Source organism: Halyomorpha halys, unplaced genomic scaffold (assembly GCF_000696795.3).
Source record: "Halyomorpha halys isolate HHAL.00 unplaced genomic scaffold, Hhal_1.1 Scaffold613.1, whole genome shotgun sequence".
NCBI lineage: Eukaryota > Metazoa > Arthropoda > Insecta > Hemiptera > Pentatomidae > Halyomorpha > Halyomorpha halys.
Window position 1 is genome coordinate 219,218 of NW_027112830.1, and position 26,510 is coordinate 245,727.

At 30.1% G+C, this 26,510-nt stretch overlaps 2 protein-coding genes across 2 annotated transcripts; one reads left to right on the top strand and one right to left on the bottom strand.

The window, feature by feature from the left end:
* Positions 1–1,078: 1,078 nt before the first annotated feature.
* On the bottom strand, positions 1,079–12,646 carry Pex19 (peroxin 19). Its single transcript, XM_014427024.3, has 7 exons — positions 12,428–12,646; positions 12,176–12,340; positions 10,962–11,125; positions 10,245–10,406; positions 7,659–7,835; positions 4,576–4,709; positions 1,079–1,218 (listed from the first exon to the last, which is right to left on the bottom strand). Exons 1-6 carry the CDS (start codon positions 12,498–12,500, stop codon positions 4,584–4,586), a joined length of 867 nt encoding a protein of 288 aa, XP_014282510.1. The 5' UTR covers positions 12,501–12,646; the 3' UTR covers positions 1,079–1,218; positions 4,576–4,583.
* A 2,417-nt stretch (positions 12,647–15,063) lies between these two features.
* Positions 15,064–26,150, top strand: LOC106684763 (U3 small nucleolar RNA-associated protein 14 homolog A; the record flags this gene model as incomplete). Its single annotated transcript, XM_067050571.1, is given in 8 exon segments — positions 15,064–15,445; positions 17,180–17,402; positions 18,333–18,494; positions 20,172–20,246; positions 20,386–20,513; positions 21,425–21,626; positions 22,889–23,901; positions 25,934–26,150. Coding segments are annotated over 8 exon segments (2,142 nt in total), but the record flags the coding sequence as incomplete, so codon positions are not given.
* Between the last annotated feature and the right edge of the window lie 360 nt (positions 26,151–26,510).

Genomic DNA, 26,510 nt, shown 5'->3' on the forward strand with positions numbered 1-26,510 from the left:
TACTGATATATTATATTAATTATAATAAACTGATCTATCTCAGTCATGTTCTATGTATGTAGGATATATTTTTCGGCTTATAATCATATACTTTGTTTTATCTTCATTAACTTGCAAATTGATTTCCTCTGCTTCACTTATTAGATTCTTTCCAAGCCATCTTGGTTACTTCCTAGGATTGCAATGTTGTCCGAGCATGCCAGGACTTAATATTTTATTCCGATGTACACCACACCATACTTATGAAATATGTGATAAATTTTTAATAAAATTTGAATACTTCATTTCACTTCTAAAAGATTCACTACTGTTGGGTAAATTTCTGACTTCAGCTTTAACATTGCCCAGAGTCTGAGGCCAGACCCCGCTATTTTCCAAGATATAACTATGAGAAAACAGATTATAATGGTTGAATAAGTAAATACAAATTAAACAAACAAAAATTTTATTAATGGTATCAATTGGTTCACATTTTGGGAGGGATTATACAAATTATGAAATATCTGACCTTTAAGTCAATGGTCAGAAACATTTTTTCAAGATGAATCACAACTGATTGGTAACATAATGTATTCAAACTACTTAACTGAAATCGCATTCAGTAATATTAAAATTATGCAACAGTTTCATTTTGTCTTCAAAACTATAACAAATTAGGCTAGTTATAAGTAAAATTTACAACTTCCGCAATGAAAACTGTGACATGTTAGCTATTTGTACTCACATTACATGTGGTTACATAAGAGAGAATAAAAATATTAATAAATGAAATTTCTTTTTATTTTAACAATATCAAATACTCTGATTGCATAACAAATTGTCAAAAAGAAAATTATAGCTGATGTATAAAAAAATAAAATAAATATTTTTAATTTTTGTACAGGCATAAAATAATACAAAGTTAAAAAACTTTATCACAATTATGTTGATTCTCATTATTATTTGAAGGACTTTACTGATTTATGTACATTAGTAACCATATAAATATTATATCTTTATAGAGCCATCATTTAAGCAAATTAACCAGGTTACAATAATAACAGACTGTACAATAAAACTACGACACTAAACATCTAGGCTCGGTAAGCTTCGTCTCTAAATACTATATTATATTCCACCTTCATAATACTAGTAAGATAGCTTTGATTAAAAAAAATCATTCCTTTATGAAATTAAATTAGAATTTAAATGATTTTTGTTCTTTACGCACCACCAGCTCTGGAAAAAAAAAAATCATTAAAAACAATATAAAAAATAAATAAAGATTTGACAAACCTTAAAAAAAATCATTTGGTGTGGTAACATTACATAACTTTCAATTACTAATTTACATCACCAAGTTTTGTATAGATAGGTGGGCTTGTGTTGAAATTACTGCATTTTTGAGATTTGAAAAAAAAAAAAAAAAAAATCTGACTGGGGAAGGCAAATTATGAATAAATTTTTTTTATTTTTCTGTTAATATAAAAATTCATATTAAAGAGTTTCTTGAGTTGGGAATAACAAACGTAAATTTTATTACTGCTAAGAATACAACAGTTTAACAAAAGATAACAAAGTGGTAATGAATTCGGAAAAGAACAGGTGGTCTTGGCATTTCCCATTCACATCTCTACTTTTCCTTTTTCTCCTTTAGTTATTCATAAAATTCTTTAATATTTTTTATTTGTCTATTTTTTTTTAATGGGACGGCCTTTCAAGACCACGCAAATATCACTACTTTTTCCTTCTCACTTTTGCTTTCTTTCTCTCCCAGTATCTCCTCATTTCTGCGTGCCTTTGCTTACAAGAGGAGATTCCGACCACGCAGTACTCTTCCATTTTTCTTTATTTGCCGCAAGAACATTGATTTCTTTCAATTTTTTTCTGTACTGTTCTCTATCCAGGCAGTCTTTGTCTGTCATTTTCAATTTTTTTGTTTCCTCTATCAATTGCTTCACATATCCTCATACGCTCTTGTATTCACGGATTCCGTAAAAAAGTTTCTTGTTTAGTCTCCTTTGGTCCATTCTCATCATGTGACCGTAGAATCTCAATTTTCTGATTCTTATTTCGGTTTCCAGGTCATTTATCTCCATGTCCTGTGTTTTCTTGGACCCGTAGATTCTCCTTGAGATCCTTCTCTCTATTTTCAGTCATTTTTGCAAGCTAGGGAGACATGTTGCCTCCATTCCGTATAAAATTACTGGTTTTATAACCGTATTGTAATGTCTTATTTTTGCATTAGACGATAGGTTCTTCTTATTGTAAATATTTTCTCCTTTATCCTCTCTTTCTCCAAACCGTCATTGCATACTATCTCTCCCAGATATTTAAATTTCTTTGTCACTCTTATCAGTACATATTTCGTCACTATTACTCTTCTACTGTAGTTTTTTTTCCGTTGTCATAAATTCTGTATTTTCATAGGCGACTTGTAGGCCTGATTTTTCCGCTATTTCTTTCAGGGGGTATTTATTTGACTAATTGCCTCTTCCTCAGTTACCGCCAGGAGGGCTAAATCATCTGTAAAGGCTAGGAAGCTCATTTTTATGTGGTTTTTCTTGGTCCCTACTGATTTGTCTATTATTTAATATTGCTCACAATGATAACTGGTTATTTTTTTGAAATAAACAAAATTAGAGGTACTTAAAAGGAATATTTTTAAAATTCGGCAATAAAGCAAAACCGGACTATTTTGATGAGGATAAGACCTACCAAGTATAAAATACCACTTAATTACACATTGATTTATCGAAGTTATTCAAAATAATTAGAGCCATTTTGAGGAAAAATCAGAAAAATGAGAGAAATTGATTCAATAAAGTGGCACTTCTGGTCAGTTGATTTGGACGAAAAAAAATTGCTGTCACATTCCAGGCAATTTTTCATTTACAGTGTTGACTTGGTTATTTAGACTGAGGGGGTCTCGAAAGATGCATCGTTATCGAATACTGGAAATCAAAATTATTCAAGATTGCAATACTTTATCTTACTACATATTCCATATATAGGTAATTGAATGAAAAAATTAAACCTTATGAAACAGTTTCTATTGGTTTATTCTTTTCAATGAGAAACCTTTGTAATCGACCAAGAAAAAAGAAAATGTGCTCTACCTTAAAATTTTGTTTTATACTTCAAGACATGTAAGATCCAAAAATAAAAAAACTGTCTATACTGTATATTACTCCTGCCTGTTACTTTTCTCTGAGACCAATTTAATTTTTTTTCCCAGATTTGGCACCATGATCACAGGTCATATCAGAATGAACCACAGATCTAGGTATAACCATCTACCATTTAATTATTTATTTATTTTCGAAGAAAACCCTTCATCCTTTTTACTTCATTTATTTCAGTATTTTCAATGTTTTACATTTATTTACATTAAATCACAATTATATTTATATATATTAAATTTCAACATTTATTTCATAAGTTCAATGTCCAATATCCAGTCCATCTTAGTTATTTCAAGTCTAATATCTTCTTCATTTTAAGGAATTTGTTCCAGTTATAAAATATTATATTATAAATAGTCTTCAATTTTTAATTTACTTTCATATTGACAGTCCAATATATAAGTAAGTGACAAGTAAATGGAGAGTATAAAAATATAAAAAGAATATCAATAATATAATATTTTTATATACATAGATGCATATTTTTCAATATATGAAGGAGATGGTCGGGGGTAAGGTCAAAAGGAATGAGAAATAGTAAACAATTTATTTGCTGATATTTTGCCCCACTTTGTAAGGATTCATCAGGGCTAAAAAAGATAAAAAAAAAACAACTAAAAATATATGTTGACAATGTAGGATAATAAGATACAAAGAGGTAAACTAAAGTGGGGCTAAAATTATGTAAATATAAGTTAAAAAATATATATAAAAATGAATAGAAAATAAATAACATAGACTATTAGATTTAAAATATAATATAATAACATAGATATAATAGAGATATAATAACACGTAAATATAGAACGGAAGATAATAAGAGAAATCAAAACAAAAATTGTACACACTAAGAGACGGAAAATTGAGGAAGTAAGATGAAAATAAAGATCAAGAAAGAATAAATAAAAATATTAATAATAAAGAAAGAAAGAACAAATCAGAATATATTTAATAAGGTGTAGATAGTTGACCGTAGATTAATGCTTGAAGAAGTTTGTTGGGGGGTGCGGTCAGCAAAAATAAATAAATATGTTTTTGGTGGCATAAAATAAATAAATATGGTTTTGGTGGCATAAAATAAATAAATATGGTTTTGTTTATTTATGTTGTTCTTTGCTGACCGCACCCCCCCGACAAACTTCTTCAAGCAGAATATATTTAACTGTTTTTATTTTTTGACTATATATTAAAATTTTTCAACTGGGACTAATCCCTTAAAATGAGGAGGATTTAAGAAAATAATGGACAGTATGTTCGAAATGTTGTCCAAAATAAATTAAGTTAAAAGTATTAAGGATTTTCCTAGAAAATTAATAAATAATTAAATTGCAACATTTAAAGATCAAAGAAGGTTAATTTATAATAAATGCTAATATTTAGGAAATTCATATATATATAAAAAAAATTGTACCTCTAATATCACATTACACAACACTGATTTGGATCCATCCCGGGTATACAATTTGGAACACCATTTTCGTCATAGGTTAAAGGTGAACCTTCGTCACTGACCAAGTCTTTTGGCGGATGTCCTAGTTTCTGTATCTAAAAATGTAACAAGATAAGTATTAGTAAACCAGTTTAAACTTCTAATTGAAAATAAAGAAAATTTACGAAGTTTCTAGTTTAATTATACTATAAATGATAAGTAATAAATTTCATTCTTGCAGCTGACATATCAACTCAAATAGAGTTTTTAAAGTTTACCAACATGATCCAATGTTTATCTAAGGATGATTTATTTTATTTTAATGATGAAAGATTAGGGGATGACAATAAGAGAACTAATTTGAAAAATTCAATCAGTTCTCTTTATATTTATAATTCAATAAAAGAAACCGTTATATTCCTCTAAAGATACCTAAAGAAATGAATAATTAGAACAACAGTTCCTGTCATGTCAGTATTAGGCACAAGGTCTAGAGTGACAGTTGAAAGTACATGCAGCAGCAGTGAAGTTACTGTCAAATTAAAACTCATTTACAGAGTTACACTTTATAATTATTATAATTATTTATTAACCAGTTTACACTATGATATAGTATTCACTATCACGACAGCCACTATCTTGATCAAATAATCATTTAACGAATAATCACTATTTCAGAAATAATTATTTCATGAAACAACTCTTCAACTGGTTTAATAAATACATTACTTAAAAAGTACCCAGATCTAGTATGAAAAAAGGATGAATAATGAAAAGGAGGCCACAACTATTATGAAGATAAAGATGATTTCTACCATAACATATTTTTAACATCCTAGATTCCTTAGATGGGAAGGTTATACCATTTTTTTAATATCTTTATTGAAATTTACAACTGAACGTGATAATACATTCAGTAAATTTGAAGTATGTATTTAATGGAGTGATAGAGGTGTGTAGTGTCTCTACAGGTGTGTAGAGAAACTACCCATTGGTACCTCTAATAACGTTTTACATTAGAAGGTCTCATGGCCATCTTCTTTTCAGGCACCTCAGGGGATTGTAAGGAATGGAAGAGGAAGCAAGATTAGAAACTAGTGGGTTTGGGTGGTTAGGGAGTTTATAATGGATGGAGTGATATCTTGTCCGGGCTAGATCGGTTACATATGGAACATTAAGGTCTTTATTGATGATTTTATTTGAGGCAAAGCAAGGAGCATTGAGGATTTTACAGAGGATTTTGGATCATAAGGATTGGATACGAGAGGAATTCAAAGGTTTAATGGAGCCCAAATGCTCAACTCCATATGTCCATACAGGCCTTATTATAGTCATGTAGATCAGTCTTTTGTGGGTTGGAAGTTTAGACTGTTTGTCCATAAGTGCTTTAATAGTCAGAATCAACGTGCAGTTTCCTTTCTTTTCACGCTTGTGTAAGGATTCTAAGTTAGTCGTTTGTTCCGACGTAATCCAAGATAGTGGATCTGTTCGACAGGGATAAGAGCAACATTTTTAAAGGATACTTTAGAGCAGTCGGTAGATTTACAATGAAGGATAAAGGCAATTTAATGGGATTTCATTTTTCAAGTGTTGTTAATAGAATTGGAAAGTTCAGGATGCAATCAAAGGGTTATTATTAACTCCGAGCACACATGTGTCATCGACATATGGATATGGCATATGGTACAGAGAGGAGGGATGAATAAAAATACAATTTTAAAATTTGTTTCAACTAATTGATTTCTGCAAGAAGTTCAGTAAAATCCTTTGGCAGGATTCCTATATATATATTTTCAGACAGAAATTGCTAGTTTAAGATAGTAAAGTTTACGAAGTGGGTGATAATAGCCTATTCCCAAATAGTCAATTTATTTAAACATCAATATATATATTATTTTTTTTTTGACTCCTTATTATATTACTCACCTTCCGCCTTTTATATTACAATACTTTTGTCTTTTATTATTTTCTACAATCACTTATCATCTACAGGTCATTTTTTCATCTTTATCATCAATCATTTATTTAGAAAAAATTTATTCTCTAAAATTTTCTGACCTTTCATTTTCATAGTTGTTTATTTCTCACCAGTTATTTTGTAATTTTCCTCTATATATACCTCCAGTTTCATTTTTGTTTTTAGTTTATTTTATTTTTTATTATTTTTTTTTTAGTTTATTTTATTTTTTATTATTTTTTTTTTTCATTGGCGTGACAGACTGTGGAGGTCTAAGACCTCGCGCAATGTACTTAAGAAATAAATTGCGCGTTTCCTGACGTGGTTTTCATAGGGTGGGTCTGTCACTCCCACGCCTATTTTTGTGAGTGCAGCCCATTGGCAAGCCTCACAAATGCCCGGGCTCGAACTCGCAATCTATGGGTTGGCAGACAGGCGCGTTACCACGCTTCTACCGTCACCCTTAAAATATTTAGTTATACATGCCCATAACTATTTCCGCTTTGTTCAACGTATTTTTGTACTATATAACGGGCTATCTACCAAACCAGAATATATTTTAGACGGAATCTCTGCCCACATCAGTTTCTCTATATTTTAAAAATATTTCTTCCTTTTTTCCTCTCACAAGTATGGTCTATGATTTGAAAGAATGTTTTTCAGTGAACACACACACAAAAAAAAAAATTAAAAAGATAATGAAACATTTTTTAAAAGCTAAAATATTCTCCATCCCCCAATGGCAAACAATAACCATATTTGACATACTAAATAAACAAAAATGTTATTCAATCAGTTCTGAATTTATTATTTTGCATATTAACTATATTATTAATTAGTAATTATTTTATTAAATGAACGAAAAATAATGTTTAATCTTTTACTTGCTGTCCCATTAAAATAACATGTATTAATGTTACAAAATATATGTTGTCTAAACTATGTAACTATAAAATTGGGTATATAGTTATCATTATTATAATTATAAGTTATATTATTAACTCTTATACCTAACCTAACTCTATTATAGAAGTGTGTCGTCGCTTTCTTTTTTTTTTTTAGACATAAAATTTTACTTAACATGAATGAAAACAAATCAATATCTTACCTCTTCCATTAATCCCAATATTTTCATAAATCTCGTTTTTTTAGTTTCCTCACTATCTGTATCGCTTTCCTTCTCGTATTCTATACACACTTCCTTCATAAGCTTAAATTGCTTGTTGTAATTATCGTAATCAGACTCAGATAAAGTGGTTTTGTTTTCTTCAATCCAAACAGGATACTAAAAAAAATTGAAAAATTAGAAAATTAAAAAGAAAATACATTCAACTTGAGTCTAAGGATTTAGTTTTCTATATTTTTTCAAGGAATACTCTTATTACTTTCTACTTCCTTATTTGCTTATTGGAGACGTTTGGGAACAATTGTCTATCATCTAGTTCATCCTATAAATGTATTAGAACTTAACAACCTTCTACATAAATTTCTATATTTACAAAATTAATGATCATATTATGCACTGTAAAACAATCATGTTAATAACTTTAAAAATCAAATATCAATATTAAAAGTAAATCTGTACTGCTACCACCCATGAAAGGTCAGCGGTGCAGTAGGAAGTAATGTTACTAGACCAACGGTTGTGCAGAGAGGTGATTTGGTCAGAATTTTTGGCCAATTAAGGGTACCCTTCATGAGGCTGAGTGGACCCCAAAGAGTTCCTGAACCCACATAGCTGACTCACTGTTAACTTTTTTAATTATTTTGATCTCCAGTGAAATCTGAGTCACAATAAACATCTAGTTTTGTTAGATCTTCTTTCTTCTTGACTGTATATCTGATTCCCAGTTCTCTGATGTAGCTTAGAGTTCTTTTAACATTGTTTATATCTTCTGAATCTGGGTCATTAGTTTGCAGCTTTCACGATTCACTGCAAAAGTTATATCAGGGTGGGTTTTGTATGTTAAATATTGTAAGCTGGCTAGAGCTTATATATATGGAAAATCTTTATCCTTCTCTGTTTCTTGATCTGGTTGATCTTCTTTAATGTTTTCCTTGGCTTTGAAGATTGGTGTACATTCTAACGTTAACACTCACGGCTAAAATGAAATAGAACATATATTTATATTGAATAGATGGACTCACATCATTCACATATTTTTATATGTTTTAAATATATTGTATGATAAAAAAAGTAATAAAGAGTAGTGTCAATTATTTTCTGAACAACTTAGGATTGTAAAAAAACTTGTAAGCTACAAATAATCATTAAAAACAAATTAAACATTTACAAGAGGCACTTTTCTTAATTTCTGATTAGCAAAATCAGGAATTATTTCTTAAAAAATCATTGATAAACTGCTCAATATTTTTTGAAGCTACCATATTCCTCAGTTCATTCTTGTTTCGTTTTAATTTATAGACCACAGGAGTAAGGGAGTCCATGGAGTAAAAGTGGCACAGGTCAGGGCAACCACTGAAGGTGTTTAAGCAACCTTAAAAATATGTACTTTTTTGTCTCCAATTTATTTTATAAAATTAATTTAATCTATTAATTGTTTGAGTACATTACTTTCGTCAAATTAATATATTAATTGTGTACACGCTAGTCATCTGTAAGTTAAAAATTAAAATCTGTACCGCTACAACCCATGAAAGGTCAGCGGTACAGTAGAAAGTACTGTTACTAGACCAACGGTTGTGCAAGGAGGTGATTGGGTCAGAATCACACTCGACCGCCAGAGTTTATGAGACCCACAGGGTTGACTCACGGCTAAAGTATAACAGAAAACAATTTCTTGGAGTTAGTAGTATCGTGCCTTGCCACAGTACCACCGCGATACCCAAGTCATTTGTAAGTAACATATTTACGAAAAGTTATGAACAGTCAACTGTTGTGAACACTCATTTGTACAAGCAAAGGAGCATTGTTAACATGTTACTGTTTCTGGGATTCTCCAGTTAGTTGTGTTGTCAACAATATTATGAATACATCCCTACAAAGGCATTGTTCGCGTCAGTAGTGTGTATTTGGACAGTTCACAGTATATATACTCCTGGCAAGTCTCATGAGCCCAAATTTCTTCAAAGAATCTTCTCCCCCGTTCCCAGCTGTACGCAGATAATGAACATTTATATAAACATACATAAATGTAAAAACATAAAAATAAATTTATCTTATATACATGTTGTAATTTCTATCTTTTCATTTTATTTATATTTATTCTTTTTTCTAAAAGCTTTGTGTAAATTGTTTTTTGTTCTACATTTTTCACTACTCTTCAGTCACATTAGGCATGTTGTAATAAATTACTTTAATTAAAACTTAGAAGCAAACAATAACAAGAAGTTTTGGAATGAAAGATTACTAAGCAAGTCGCTCAGAAAATCCGCTAGGAGCTCTCATGCATTTAACATAAATTTAAATAGGGCTGTTCACAATCCTATACTTGTAACATTTAAAAAAGTAAAACATTTTACATTTAACACAACATCATGAACACCCTTTTTGTTAAGTATTATCTTGCTAAGTCTCCAATAGAAAGCTACAACATGTTTACAATTGCAATAATATGGTTATGATAACAGTAATTTTTTTTTAAATATAGTCCACATGAGGTTTAATTAATATAATAACTGATGAAAAACTAAAATTTAAAAAAAATAGATAGTAATATAAAGTATTACTAACTTTCTCAGTAATATCTTTCAATGAAGGATAAAGAACATCTTTAGATAGAAACGACTGCATCATGGACTGCATGAAAGGCATGATATCTCCACCACCACTTGCTTCAGAGCCCAAACCCAAACTGCCCATCATGGCTGCCAAAGCATCTTGTCCCAACTCAGACTAAAACAGGAAAAAAATGAACTTAATGTATGCAGCAATGTTTATGAAAATAATTCCATTAATGATTTTGTTGTTACATTGTCAAACTGAGGTACCAGAAAATTTCAGAGAACGATGTGTTTGAATTAAGGGCTACACATAGCAGCTAATGTGTATATTCAGGATTTGAAACTAACTGTATTTTTATTTTGATAGTCCTAGTCCTAACTTATACTTCTATTGAATTTTCTTGAGTTCAAGCAAGAAATTTTTGTAATGATGCTTTAGAGATTGACAACTGATATTATATGAGGAGAAGATAGTATAAATTAATAGATAAGATAGAAAACATTGTACATATGCCACTCTGCCTTTGCATGAACAATATGTAAAATTAAAGTAAAAAAAAATGTTTAAATTAAGAAGCAAAAATATTAACTGCATAACTTTGTCATACCAACAATATGGATTTTTGATATTGGATATGTATATATTTTTTTTTTTTACTAATATCCTTTCTAAAATTTTCTGCTAAAAATATCAAGAAATATAATTAAAATTATAAATTCCTATGACCTGCATTTTCTCCGTATTATCGGAGAGATTCTTTAGAGTTTGAGCAATAGTGGCTGAAAATTCTGGGTCTCTGGACTGTTCGGTAAGTACTTTATTTGCTTCTTCCGCCATTTTCCGAAGTTGTTCTTCAAAATTTTCAGCATTGAAATTAGCACCAGCTTCACCTGAATTAAACAATACCATCATTTTGAAAATTGTACTTATTTATAGTTCATCTACATTCATATGGAAATATGAACTACTGGAGTAGAGTTAATAGACTAAGAATTACTAAAAAAATTATTAATTTACTAAAATATGTTTCATCTGCTCCCATACTTTTCTACCGAGGTGTAATAATTTTTTTTTAAATAATCCTCCTTTAAAATTATGTAATTAAAAAAAAAATTCGTGAAAGACATTTTTAATAACAGCTTTGCAATGTGTCAATTACTCTTCCAGAAGTTTAACAATACTCATGGTACTGTTAAATTTCTAAATAGTTGTAAATTTTTTCAGATTTAAAAAATAATTATGGTAAAAATGTAATGAGTTTTGTAGTTGTAATACTTTCAAGAAATTTATTTTTTCCTTTCACTCTTAAACTTTCGAAAGACAATAAACAAAACTGCAGAAAACTAATGAAACATTTATGAAAGGTATCAAAACATTAGTAGTTTAATTATTAAATTTCATTCAAGATTAATTCTACCATATTAAATTTTACATCACAAAACTTGTAATAGCATGTATAATAGAAAAAAGAATAGATATAAGGTAAAAATAAACAAACGTAAAGTGTAAATCTTCCAATACATTGATGATCAATCAAAATTGATTGTTTTGACAATGAAAAAACAATTGATATTGATAAGATAAAAACTAAGAAAAAGAAAAGAGATAGGTGAATATAATCAAATTGTTGTTTTAAAATAAATAGAAAAACATATACAACAATAAATAAATATTTGAGAGAATGAACTGAAACAGACTGTAAACCGAGGAAATTTAAACCATACAACAGTGTAACCTCACATTAAACTCCTCAATCCGGTTACTGCAAAACTATCAATATCTACTGAAATTTGAATAATAAGTCCTTCTAATACTCCATAAATTCCTATGAATTTGTGATAACCAGTTCCTATAAACCAAAACTTGTTTTGGTTGGATGGGTACAATACATCGACTTGAAAGATTGACAGCAAACAGTTATTTAATTTTAAAACTCTGACCTTGACCAAAAAGATCCTTCATATTTTTCTCAAAATGCTTCTGTGCTTCTAATAAAAACTCATCATTCCAGGAAGGGTCATCAGTCTTGTCTTTAATTGTTTCCACATTAGTATTATGAGCTAATTCTTTGGTTTCTTTTGGTTTACTAAAGTCCTCTAAAGCGCCTAAAGAAAAAAATATATCATTAAATAAACTTTATAATAAAAAATTTGTGGGAATTATTCATTCAGAATTTATTCATTTCCACTAACTGTTCAACAATTCTTCCAATTCTTCATCTTTTTCATTATTATCATTATTTGTATTTGAAACAGCCTCAGCCATGATGGGTAAATATTAGGATAATTAAAATTCAAAAAAATTAATTTAAAATTATTTTTTAAAAATTCCAAAAATAAATTAACAGGCCATCAATAATAAACTTATATCAATTTCTCAATCACCAAGAAAAAGAACAAAAACTCATCTAATACCACCGGTAGAGAAATAATGAGTGATCAAAAATTAAAAGGTTACCATAGAAATACGATTGCCAAAGATATAACTCCGAATAAAAGATTGATACTAGAGATTTGTTCCAACCAGTTCTGACTGCCAAGAACTGTACGTAGCATGACTAGCAGAACTGTACCTATTGGGAAGGAAAAAATGGAATACGCTTGATCCGTACTGTCAGAAATGATTGTTGGAACAGACCTTAGGAAGTACCAAGTTTTTCTGTTTACCACAATTAACATAATTTTTGGCCTAATGGGTTTTATTTGTAAAATACTACATACATCACTGATTTTCATTTATAATAAAATTTATGTAGTATATAATTACATATTTAATCTAATTTCGATGAAAACGGAGGATAAATGTTTAAAAAAACAATAATTGGGTAATTCACATAAAGTTCAAACCTCAAGAACACATAACAGAAACTAAATTAAAAGAAACCTTAAAATGTAGATATGAAAGCCTTAAATTCAAAAATATTTAGTCCATTTGTTCTTTGACATGCTGTAGTTTACCCATAAAGCAAATCTCAATTTACTGAATGGTTGCTCCAATGAAAAATATTCATAAACAGAATTGTTTGATTTGAGGTCCAGCAAAATTTTAAGATGGCTATCCTCAATCACAGACCGAAATTACTGTGTACCCTGCTCGAAAGGATAACGACATTAATGTTATGAAAAATAATAATAATTTAAATTTAAAGAATCTAGTGGAATCTACCTCTGTTTAAGACACTGCTAAAACAAATGTTCCTGCTGTTTGAGGTATAAAAAAATAGAAAAACTTTCGCTTTGGCTACGAATTTGAGCTTAAATGTAGCACCCCAAGGAAATTCTTTACGAACGAAGCTTCTCCGGTCAAATTATTTGTTATCTTCCATTACCAGTAAAACTTCTCGTTACTAAATTGAAGAAACCCGAGTAAATGGCGCATAAAGGAGGTAAAGTACTCTGGACCTGACTGATATGGGTGATATTAAAGAAAAAATTTAATTTTCTTGACCAAAATTTCGGACGAGTGAACTACCTTTAAAAATTCCCCATTTTTTCATATGGATTCCTCGGAGCAAAAAGGAAAGTATGCACCATAAAACATAGCTCAAATAACTTTTTTGGGGCCCAAATCTCAATTTTTTGGAACGATGAAAAAGAGCTTAGATGTCAGTAATGAGAATTTTAAGTTTAAGAACTTGTCAAGAACAAAGGCGCACTTTAAATGATCTTTAGTGACAGGGAAGCTCTTCCCTTCTAACTCTTCCAGTAATTGTTTGAAAAAAGCTTCCAGGACCATGAACTGATGCTTAAGGACTTCTGCTCTCTATGGAAGCTTCAATCTCGTAATCTTCAGGTACTTGTACTAGAGGTAGCTTCTTATGAAGGTGTATAAGTTGCTGGAAGCATCATACTCTGTAGCTACTGGAGTAGGCCTTGCCACAAGACGCTGTCGAAGGTGAAAGATGTATTACAGAGGATTAATATCACTTATCTCTCCACTCGATCCTCAAAAACTCTGCGTATTTTCAGAAGAACATCAGTATTTTCTAAGCCTGTAGTCGAACCATATGGCCATGGATAACATGATTGATCAAAAACAGTTCGTAAACTAGTCATAATGAGGTTCTCCAGGACCTTGCTCATCACAGAGAAGGAACAGGTCTATATGAGTAAGAGTGTTCCTTACCATTAATCTGGTTGCGAATTATTGGTATATATTTTTTTCGATATTTCGTATATATTATGGTACCATCAGGCTTTAATTCGACCAAAAATACTCCCTTTTGATCACTATTCTCATTTACCATGACTTTATCAGTAGACTGCGGTTGGTTTTTGGGAAAGAAGTATGCCGCCACTCGTGTAAAAATGATTTTTAATTCAGATGTATAGTGGAACAGCAAGGGTTCATCATCTTGAATATTGAGACATTGGTGCTCAAAAAGGTGATAAATGTGGTTTAGCCCTTCAAGTACCTTGGTATACAAAAACTGTCAAAGCGTCTTCAACAGTGCACAGACTGAAGGCGATTATTTAGAATAATAGACAAATGTTTAATTTTCAAATGGAGTGATTATTATAAGAGAAATACGTATATTTTATTGAAACTGTTAATGGTCATTAATTGACATAAAAGTATAACTACTTATGATCAATAAATGAAATATTTTCTGAATATTTATTTAAAGAGTTATTTTAATTAACTAATATTTATAAACGAGGTCATATTTATATTAGTAAATGTAAAAAATAATAATTAATTAGTGTTACCACATTAAGGAATTTGGATTTAAGAAAATCCAAATTAGTGTTACCGCTGTTTTTAAATTTACTTTTCGGAAGTTGTTCGCTATAGCCATTCCATTCCATAGCCTCTATGGATGATTATGGTATACTATTTGTTACCTTCCTTCAAATAATCACGTGTATTTTCTGCCCGTCCAAGAGAAATTTATATTGATTGTTTGTCTCAAAAGTTGGCAAGAGAGAAGTATAGGAAGTTTTAAACGCTTCTTAAATATAATATATTAAACCTTGCTTTTAATTTTGGTTAAAGCTTAGGGATATGAGTGTTTTCAATTAAACAGTGTTTTTTATTCTTTAGTTAAATTTGAATAAGATTACTTAATAATAAAGTTGATTTTCAACTATGGCTGTTACTGCTGCAAATTTCAAAATTGAAGAAGATGAAGCTATTTCTGATGAAGAAGTATCAGAAGATGCTCATCACAAATTACTTGATGCTGTATCAAAATTGTATCAAAAGCAAAGGTTGGTGAAATTTATTATAAGAACTATATATATATATATATATATATATATCTTTGATAAAATACTTATTTCAGTTTACAAACACACTGAGGATCGATCATATTTTTTGTTAAAAAGATATATTTTAATTTAGATCAAGCTTAGTGTAGATGGAGGTAATGGTAACCAGCAGTGACTGAATATACTGGTTAAGTGGAAGTTTATTATCTAATATGACTCTTAAGTTATACTTTATTACAGACAGAAATTCGCACATTTCTATTATTTCACCCCAGTATATCGGGATGTAGTGCTCATCAGTATAAACTTCCATAAATGTATATTTTTTGTCATGTTATATTTAATATTCAAGCTGTGTCAAACTTGCTATTCTAATGATCACAGAAACTGTTAATTTATATCAGGACAGTAGTCAAACCTGCTTGGACTCAACCTATTAATTTTACAATATATACATAATTTAATGTTTCTCTTAACCCCTATTAGGGTCATTTCATATGAAATGTTCATTTTTATTACTTGAGAAATTCAAAATGGGATTAGTGGATTTTTTATTTACAGGTTATATTGAGCCAGTATTAATTATAAATATTTATAATAATATTTATTACAATTACAATTGATCGCACACTGTTTAATATCCCATTAGATATAAATATGGAAACACAATTTTCAAGTCATTTTTATTTTATTTATTTATTTTTTATGAGGTTAAACTTGGACACTTGGCAGCCCAAGCTGTACCATTACCACGGTATTCGGGGAAGGGTATTGTAGTAAAGGGATCATTCACCGGTGGTTTGAAAAATTTTTGGTTTGTGATTTCGATAACCAACCCAAATGAAGACCTCCATTAGCAATTGACGATGATGAACTTGTGAATGAGTGGCAGTGGCTGAAACTTTATGAGTCACAATTTCACTGCTTACTTGGCTAAAAAACCAACCTTTTCTTGATAGGATAATCACATGTGATGAAATTAGATGTATTCAAAACCAGGTGTCGGTCAGGTCAGTGGCTAAACATCGACGAAAGACAGATACACATGCCAAAATTAAATTTGCATCCAAATAAATTGTTGGTTTCTGTGTAGTGGTCAATGGCAGGAATAATTCATTTTTCTTATTTACCAAGAGGTGAAATCATCACATCCAGGTTGTACTAAAGGGATATTAACATAATGCATTTACAACCTGTAAAAGAAAACCTGCATTGGTTAATTGGAAGGGTCTTATACTCTTACATGACATTGCCAGACCTCATGTTTCACGACAGACAGACTCACCTTATTCGCCATAATTATCTCCAACAGATTTCCATCTGTTCAGAAATTTGGACAACTTCCTTAAAGGTAAAATTTTTTAAAATGATTCTCAGGTCTAAAATGCATTTTCTGATTTCATTTCTTCACAAAATCCTTTTTTCAGTTTTATGACCGAAAAGTTTATATTACTTAGGGGAAATTGAGAGTAATTATTTTGAATAAAAATGTTTTGATTTCATAAAGTTGTTTTACTAAATAACCTTTTCTGTGAAAACTGATATTTCGTATGAAATGATCCAATAGATTCAAATTTGGTATATGGGGTGGTTCCATATCTTCAAACAACCACTTTTGACTGTCAAGAACTCGAAAGGAAAAACCCGTACTGCGTATGCTCAATACAGTTCTTCACTGTCAAAAGTCTTTAAAGTCCTTATATTACATGTACTTAAACTTTTAATATATTTTAGGATTGAAAAACCTAAGAAGCATGAGCCAGCTCAAGATATTGAAGATTTTACTGTACCTTTAGGTGTAGAAGAACAAACCGATAGAGTACCTACAATGCCCAATGGATTTGGAGCCTCTCTTACAGAACGTGCCACTCATCGGTTTATCATTAAAAAATCTAAAATCATTCAAAAAAAGAAAAAGAAATTGCCTAAACATTTAGAAAGAAACGAAGAGCAAAAGGTATGTATGTCTTATGTTTTATTTAATTGGAAGTTTCTTAAATAAAGAAATAAGCCTTTTAATACTATATGAAATATATAAAAACAGGCTATTAAGAAGAAGACCCTGATAATCCTATAGAGTTATCAAGGTGCTATCTAAAGTACTAATTATAAAATCAGGATTTACACCCTTAGGAAGGATTATATATAAATTCTCTGACAAAGAGACATTTTGAAGTTTGATTTTCAAATACAAAATATCATAAAGCATATCTCATTCCATTAGAAATTCTCGAGTTAGGTGTGCAATGAAGAAGGTTAGGAAATCTACAATCCCCTCAAAAAATATGAAATATGTTACTGTTTTGACCCCACCGAGAATCAAATCAAAATTTCAAAAATTCTTGGGAAGAGGAATGAATAGATATAATTCACACTTTTTTTTTAGCAGAATTATTTTGTATTCAATTTTTAGTTTCTATTGGCTACAAAGCATCCATTATTCTTTTTCATGAACCCATCTGTACCAGAGTTGGGCAAAAATTAGTACTAATAGAAACTAATAGCTAAAATTGTGATGGATACAATATTTTTTTATCAATGGTTCATTCATGAATACGGGTCATAACCTTGGCAATTTTAGTTATTAGTTTCAACTATATTAAAACGATAAAAATATATTTATCCCAAAACTATAACAGTGATGCAAAATATTGGTAAAAATTGTTGATTTAGTTTTACTGAAATGTTATGGTGAGTTAGTAACGATGTGAGATAAACTAAAAGAATATTATTGATTCATAGCTTCATTATTGGAAATGTCTCATGCAAATATTGTCAAAATACTCCATTGGCATCGAAGCGTATTTTCATATTACAAAACTATATTAATGTATTATTTATTAATAAATTTTTTTCTTGTAATCAATTCAAATTTTGTTCATCATAGATTGCCAGATCAGTTGGGTATGAAAATGTTAAAAACCAACTTAGTAAATGGTCATCAGTTGTGGAAAGAAATAAACTTGCCGCTCAGTTAGTATTTCCTCTTCTGTCAAATAAGAAAATAAACCATAAAACCAATACCTACAGTTTTTTGACAACATTTAAGGTAAGGAATGTTAATTCTATTTTATTTAACAAGACTTCTTTATTTTTTTATGATTTTATCTAATTTTGATTTTTTATGTTGAAAACTCTCCAACATTGTTAACATAAGAAAAATTCCAATTTCCAGAGATATTCAGTTAAAAAGAATAATATATTTACATATAATGACTAACAGATAATTTAATCGAAACAAAAATTAAGTATAACACTATTTTGTTTTAAATCAATATTTTTCAAAATTTTGTTTGTTTCATGCTTCTAAGCTTCAGAGGTTAGTGTGATTGTCTTTCACTAAAATATTACCTATGATATTTTTATTAGTAAAATGTTAATAACATTTGGATTGCCTTTCAAAAATTTTTGTGTTATGATCTCCTCTTTGTGAAAGTGTGACATGGAGTACAGTAGTGGCTGGTTTCTGCTGTTTTTCCAATTTCAAAGCATTTTCTCCATAACAGCTAATGATTTTGATTAAACTCTGAGAATCAATGAGCATTTAAGTGATCTTTAATATCAGAGAGGTTAAATACAGGTTAGGTCTTTATATCAGTAGCATGACTTGTTATAGTTAGCATTAGTATACAATGTAGAAATACCAAATATTAAATAATTTTATGAATAACTAAAGGAAAAAAATATGAAGCCAATTTGAATGTGAAATACTAAGACCATTGATATTTTTGATAAAATTGGTAACATTTTGATGTCTACAGTTCAACAAACAACACTTCGTATGCCTACTACACGGATCCATGTATCATGTCTCTAGCTCATGTGCCCACTACACAGATTCATGATCTCGCACATCAACATACAAACGCTTCAGTCTATTCCAAGCACTGCTGGCGAGAGTTGTTTTTGCACTTGCTTCCTGTAATAGAATATTCATTTTAAACGTATTTAGTGGCGGTTTTTTAAAAATGTTTTTCTTTTTGTGTTTTTTCTCTATTCATTTAACGTATATATTTTCAACCATGAATATTGAACCTTTCAAAACAAAAGTCTGCAGGAAAAAATGAAACAAATGCCTAAAAGTTTTGTATTAATTGTTTCTGTTTTTTTAATATGTTGCACTTTTTTTTTCGTAATTATATAGTTGTAACAAATTTAATTTAAACTACTTACGTATTTATTTTATTTTATTTAAACCTATTAAATATAAAATATAGATGGAATAATGATGATTATGGAAAGCACGGATCCGTGTAGTCAGCATTTACAATGGATATTTTGCTGAGGGTGCCAGATACAAGGATCCATTTGATAGCTATAAATGGACAAATGTACAAAAAAAAAAAAGATAATGTACAAAAAATGAATTTAATTGATAATCAAGGCATTTGTTACTACTGGAAACAAGAAAAAAAAAATCTCGCTTTTTTTAAGGCTGTGAACGGGTTAAGGTACATTTACACCAAAATGTTATCTATAACTTTGTTATTAGTAAAATGTTAATAAAATTTTGATACCTACAATTTATAATAGGCAATTGTGAAACATTAATATTTCTGATAAAATTGGGATAATTTATTAATAAGCCTTTGAGATAAGTTTTTAAAGACAAATAAAAAAAAATATATATAATAAGTTTTTGAGAGTTGGTTTGTTGGTACTGAGATATAATTAATATAAGATTTTAATTTGCAGTTAAGTTTTAAAGTTTTAATGTTATATTCAGGAACCCACCGAATTGGAAAAGGAAATGGCAAAAGTTCTAGATCAGAGTAATGTAGCAAAAGAAGAACTAAAAGAGGTATTTTATTGTGCTTTTATTAATCAATAAATAATAAAAATGATTTATTCTAATAAGTATACTGTATATGGACACTAAAAACACTTTGCCCACATTTTATTTTATTTTTAACCTTTTTTTTATTGAAATTTCTTTTTAGGAGACAAAACTTAGTAAATTATCAATAGAAGAGATGATAGAAAGGAGGAATATGACTGCAAAGATGAGAGCTCGGGAATCCTATCGTATTTCCAAGGCAATTAGGCAGAATAAAATTAAAAGCAAAAAGTAAAGAAAAATCTCATCTAATATTATATTCCCAAAACAAAATTGTATTATAGTTAGAATTATTTTTAATATGACTTGTGATATTGGAACATGTCGTCAGCAAGAGTATCAAACTACTTTACTGTTAAATTCCAACTTTCCACAAGAAGACATAAAATATTTTAAAAAATAAATTAATTAAAGGGTTATTTAACAAAATAATTATTTCTTCAAATATTCATTGTTGGTGAAATGAAATAATCTCAATCAAAATCTACCAGCATTTATTTCTTGAACAAATTATTCATTGAAATTCAAAAATTTCTGAAACTATGTTTAAAGCCATTTATACTCTCCATTAGTACATAGAGATAGCTTACAACCACTACAACTGTTGTAGTTGCTGGCATAGTGTGAACTATATGATAGTTGCTGTCATGGCAGTAAAATGGTATGATAGTTGCCATTATTACAGTAAATACTGTTATGATAGCGAATACTGTACTGTAGTATAAATTTTTTCATAGTAGCCATCATTACAGTAGGTACAATCATGATTATAAATACTATATAATACAGTCAATACCAAGATAATAGCTGCGGCAGTTAGTGCCATGGCTTAAGATTAACTGCATTTTCAATATGGTTATTGACCTGTTAATGCGGGTTGTTGTTTAATGTTTTAATTATATAATGTACCTTAAATTGTAAAGAAACCTGAGTGTAAAATCTTATCCTCTCAGCATTAAAGTAACTTAATGTTACTTATTTCTGGGTGTGTTTAGTCATTGTTTTATTTTACCTAATTTTATAATAACGATTACTATTACAATTATAGTTGTCAATAATTATATTTTTATATTTTACTATTATTGTGAATTATGATACATAAGTAAATGAGTATATTATAATTTAACTTTTTCTTTTTATAGATACCATCGTATATTGAAAAAAGAAAAAATTAAACAGGAGCTAAAAGACTTTGAAAAACTTCAGAAGACTGACCCTGAAGCAGCATTGGAGAAGTTAGAACAAATAGAGAGAGCAAGGGCCGAGGAGAGAATATCTTTAAGACATCGTAATACTGGAAAATGGGCCAGGAGCAAAGCCATCCGTGCTAAATACGATACTGAGGTATGATAGAATTATACAAAAGTATATTTATTCTTCTATATTATTTTATTTTATATTTCTTCAATTATCTAAAGAATTTTGATAATTACTGAAACTTATTTTCTATTTAATTAATTCTTGTTCTTTCCACATCATCATAAATGATTTACTTGATTCCATTCTCCCACTCTTTCCTGTTTCCTCTTCCTGATAAAATCCCTTGTTTTGGTGGGACCTTCCTTCTATTCCAAACTATGAAGGAGTTAGATCCGAGTCTAGATTTTGAGCATATACTCCATATTGGAAGGGGTTTAGTTATAATATAATAAGGGATTGAGAGTAAATAGCATATAATATATTGAAATAAAATAGAAATAACTTGTAGAGGGGGAGACCGAAAAGATTATATAATATTGTCAGTGAGATTAAATAAATTTAGATGGTTGGGAAGCTAACGTCTATTGGTGCTGAGATGTGTAGCTTATGAGAGTAAGGTTCACCATTTTATGTTTAGTAGAAAGATGCTCGTTTACTTTCTGTGAGGCCCATATTGATATGGGTCACTTGTTCGGTTGTGCTTCGAGTTGGGGTGTCCTGCTGAGATGGGTGCCCTACCTCTATGCTGGGTGCTCCCCCCTGCTTCTAGCCTGACATCTTCTATGACTTGTGACTCAGTGAGGACCAGAGGTGTATTGAAAGTCTGCATGTTTAAGCAATCCGGGATTAGCACTCCAATCAGCTCTAGTTGGCCCTTTTCTTCATAGGTAGCGCCAATTCTGGTAGTTTCTTTTGCTAGGAGATGGTGCTCCTTGTCACTTCATATAAAGTGACCCCCCTATCTTATCCCACTCAAAAGCTAAAACCTCAGGCCTGTGGACTAAACATCCCTGATATTTTATCTGCCTTTAATTCTTACCAAGTACGAATTCTTACCATTCTGTCATACCTCATTTTTGCTAGTACTTGCTGACTTGACAAATGTGATGCCACTATTGACTTAGATGATGTTTTGGGCCCAGTCTTATATGGTGTTTTTAGCAACCACGTAAATAGATGCCACAACCCTTTTTTAATTCAAATGCTGATTCTTACTCCTCAGAATTGATCATTTGCTTTAGAATGAACCTATTTCATTGCATCTTTTGAGCAATACACACTCAATTCTTTTGAAAATGAATAAAAAAAACATAGCACACGCCAGATATGAGTATTATTATTATACCAAGAATTTTACTCTATGATTTTTAATTATGTTTTATTCAGACTGAATCTCATTGTTTCAGGCTCGAATCGAACTAGCTGAACAGCTGGCTAAGAGTAGGGAATTGACAAGAAAAATAAGAGAAAATGTTAATTCAAGTTCTGAAGATGAATCAGAAGATGAAAATGCTGATGGTGAAAACGACAAAAGCACAAATTTCAAAAAAGTTAATGAAAACGGTGCTTCTGATAATCCTTGGGTATCTGATTACGCTCAGTTTCTTAGTGGTTATGAAAAATTTTCTACGGAAAAGAGTGATAGTGCGTCGAATAAAGAGCATGATCAAAGTGTTTTACCTCTGAAGAATAGTGAAAAAGAACAAACTGAAAGTGAGGCTTTACCAAATGCAAGAAATCAGCATGTCACAGATAATCTTTCTGAATCGATGGCAAAAAAAAATTTAGATATTCAAGAAAATCAATTAAAAGAGGCTGAAGGTAATGTTATTACAATATCTAATGATGGTAAAGAAAGTAGTCAATCCGAGGACGAGGAGAAAGAAGAAGAAGAAGATGAAGAAGCAATAAATCTAGATGAAGAAGATAGTGAGGATGATAATAGTTCTAAACCATTGCGTAAAACACCATCAATAAATGAAATGTTCGATGAGGCAGAGGAGGTATTGAAAAATCATGTTGCCGTCAGTGTAAAGAAAATTAAATCAAATTTAAACCTCGATAAAGATTTAGATGAGGATGCTGAAGAGAATGCAAAGGGAACGAAGAAGTTCGAATTTAAAAAATCCGCTCGGCTTCACGATATAGATGCAGCTCTGATTGAAGTCGCAGATGAAGGTATCAGTTCAGGAATGAATGATTTGAGTGTTCTAAAGGAAAAGTTAAATCTTTCTGAAAGTAAAAAAGATAAAGAACCTCAAATTGACCCAAATAAACTCATTACGGTCAAACCGCAAAAGTTATCTTCTGAATTACCAGATTTCGATGAAGACGGAGATGATTCAGAAGATGAAAAAAAAGAGAAACATTTAAACTTAATGGAAGCTTTTGCTGAAGATGATATTGTTGATCAATTTAGGTATGTATATCAAAATTTATTTATTTATTGTAGAGATGGGCTGAACTCGATTATTGTTCATTGAGTACATTTGGTACCCACGTAGCGTTAGACACATGTTAGTTGTCATCTCATTGTAAATTGAGTGAATGAAAGGGAAAGAATTGACTATTCACAAGCTTTTTAGCAGATTAAAAGTAAGATGTAACTAATCTAAGAAAAAGTTACCTACAAAACAAATAATTCTAGAAGTAGTGTTTATGAAAACATTTAATTTTATTTACAATGTGATCCATAAATTTTTTTCTCAATCATTGTTTGGCATATTATATAAACATTCTAATCTAACACTACATAAACACAAAAGTAAAAAAGGTGTTTTCAATATCTTTAAATAAGTGATAGCACAGAAAGAATTTGAATAATTAGAACAGATGTTTTTATATATTTTAGAAGGTTAACCAATGTTTATAATAATTAATCAGCTTTGATAAACTTATTTAAATCACACCGCTACGTTATTATTGATATTTAATGATTAAAAATTAATAACCAACATAAAGTTGTTCATAATAGGCATATGTTAGTTAAGTAGAAACATGTTGTAATAATCAAAAATTATTTAAAATAAAAGAAAAAGAATTTTATTCGTTTTAAACTAATTTCAAATATAAAAGAGATAGCTTGAGTTCAAATTAAGAAGTTTAATATTTAACAGATAATATAATTTTATAACATAAGAGACTTTTCTCAGGGCGTGTTTCCTGGCAATCAGAAACAGGCGACACTTTACTACTAATAACACTAACTTAATTACTAGACATTTTACAAATACAATGAATTCCACTTAGAAACAAGACTAACCAATTACACAGCTTCCACTGATAATTGTTGATCTCTTCTTCTCGATGATACTATATCCAAAACTTCCAACAATGGCTTCCAGTCCTCCCCGCCTCTAGCCGAACGGACGTCTTCTTCCAAAACCAGCAAAATCAAAAGTGCCCGTTTCCTCTCCTCTATCTTCAATGTTCACTGGTCGATCCAAAATATAATCGATTGTAGTACAATTTTATTTGCAATGTAATTAGTTTATTGATAATTGTTACTTTCTTCCATTTCTTCTTTGATTATTCCTTTTCCATAATTACTGCATAGGAACAACAAAAGTTGAAAAATTTCAATCCATGTTATCAAACACAAACAACCCAATGAACACTTCGGAAGGACGCGCACCGCCATCTTTCTCGTTTCGAACAGCATATTTATTTTAGACAATGAAAACTGGTTAGCTTGCTTTTTGATTTAAAATAACAAATAAACTATACTGAAACAATATACATAAAATAAAAACGTAACTAAAATCATTTATCTATAAATATCAGTATTTATTTAAAAAGAGGATATTACAATGTATTTGTGCTTTCTTCTTCTTCTTTTATGCCATTACTACCATCGAGGAGCCTCTATTCAACAGAGCCACTCTTCTCAGTCCCTGCTTAACAGCTTTATTTGGTTGAGGGATTTACCTTTGATGTCCATGTGGTCTCGTCCAATATCTTTGTAGAATCCATGTCCTTGTTCGTGCGGCACGCATGTCCAAACCACTTGAGCTGCTAACTTTCCAGAGTAGCTTAGGAATTTTCTGCAGCTGGATTTCTAGCAGAACTATTGCGACAGTACTGCTAAGACTATAAATAATTGTTTTGTTTTTTTCCTCTTGTCATCTGTTATAAATCCAGCATTTTATATCCAGTATAGTTAATAAATCATGCTGTTGTCATCAAGCATAATGAAGTGCCTGTTTGATCTTATAAAATACTCAAAGTAAAATAATTATAATTTAATAGAGACAATTGAAATTACTTATGTGAGAGAGCTGAGTACTATTTGTACTCGTCAGTAATCAACTGTGAAAAGAACTTTGTACTAGAGCAATTTGAGTATTTGAGTAAAGTATTCTAATGCTCAGAGTAGTTTTTGCCCATCTCTAATCCACTGTTTATTTTTTAATTCTAAATAATTTATTGATAAATTAATTTGTTTGGCTCAGGGAGGAGAAAAAAGAGGAAGAAAAGACATCTAAAGGAAAAGAAATAGATCTGACACTGCCTGGATGGGGATCGTGGGCAGGAACCGGTTTAGAAAAAAAGTCTAGAAGAAAATCTAGAAGATTCATTGTGAGGTTTCCTAAAGTTCCTAGGAAAGACAAAAAGAAACCAAATGTTATAATCAATGAGGATCCTGTCTCTAAGCTGCGAGAACAACTTGTAAGTTTATTTTATTACTTTAATTATTGTTAAGCTCTTTTCACTGAATGATGTGCTTGGATGATCACTATTTGATTAAATGTCTGTTTTCAATATATTTCGGTAGAGGTTTCATTTATTATTCATTATTTTCATTTGATAATATTCTTATTTCTTCATATAATTGGAACGTTCCACCACTCCAAATTTACGAGCCGAAAGACATAAAGGCATCTTTAAAGAACAGAATCCGAAAAAGTTGGGATTCAATACACAAAAGTGGACAAGTGCCATAAGGGGAAACAGAAGAGAAGAAGTGGTTGTTGCAAGAGTAAGAATAGGACATTCAAAATTAACACACCTCCACTTAATCACAAAAGA

Bases quoted from the DNA above. Each gene is read 5' to 3' on its own strand.
- Pex19 (XM_014427024.3), bottom strand. From the start codon at position 12,500: ATGGCTGAGGCTGTTTCAAATACAAATAATGATAATAATGAAAAAGAT. The intron at 11,126-12,175 runs GTCAGAGTTTTA...TGTTTAATTCAG, and splicing joins GAAGGATCTTTTTGGTCAAG to GTGAAGCTGGTGCTAATTTC. The intron at 4,710-7,658 runs GTAAGATATTGA...TTACATTTTTAG, and splicing joins TATTGGGATTAATGGAAGAG to ATACAGAAACTAGGACATCC.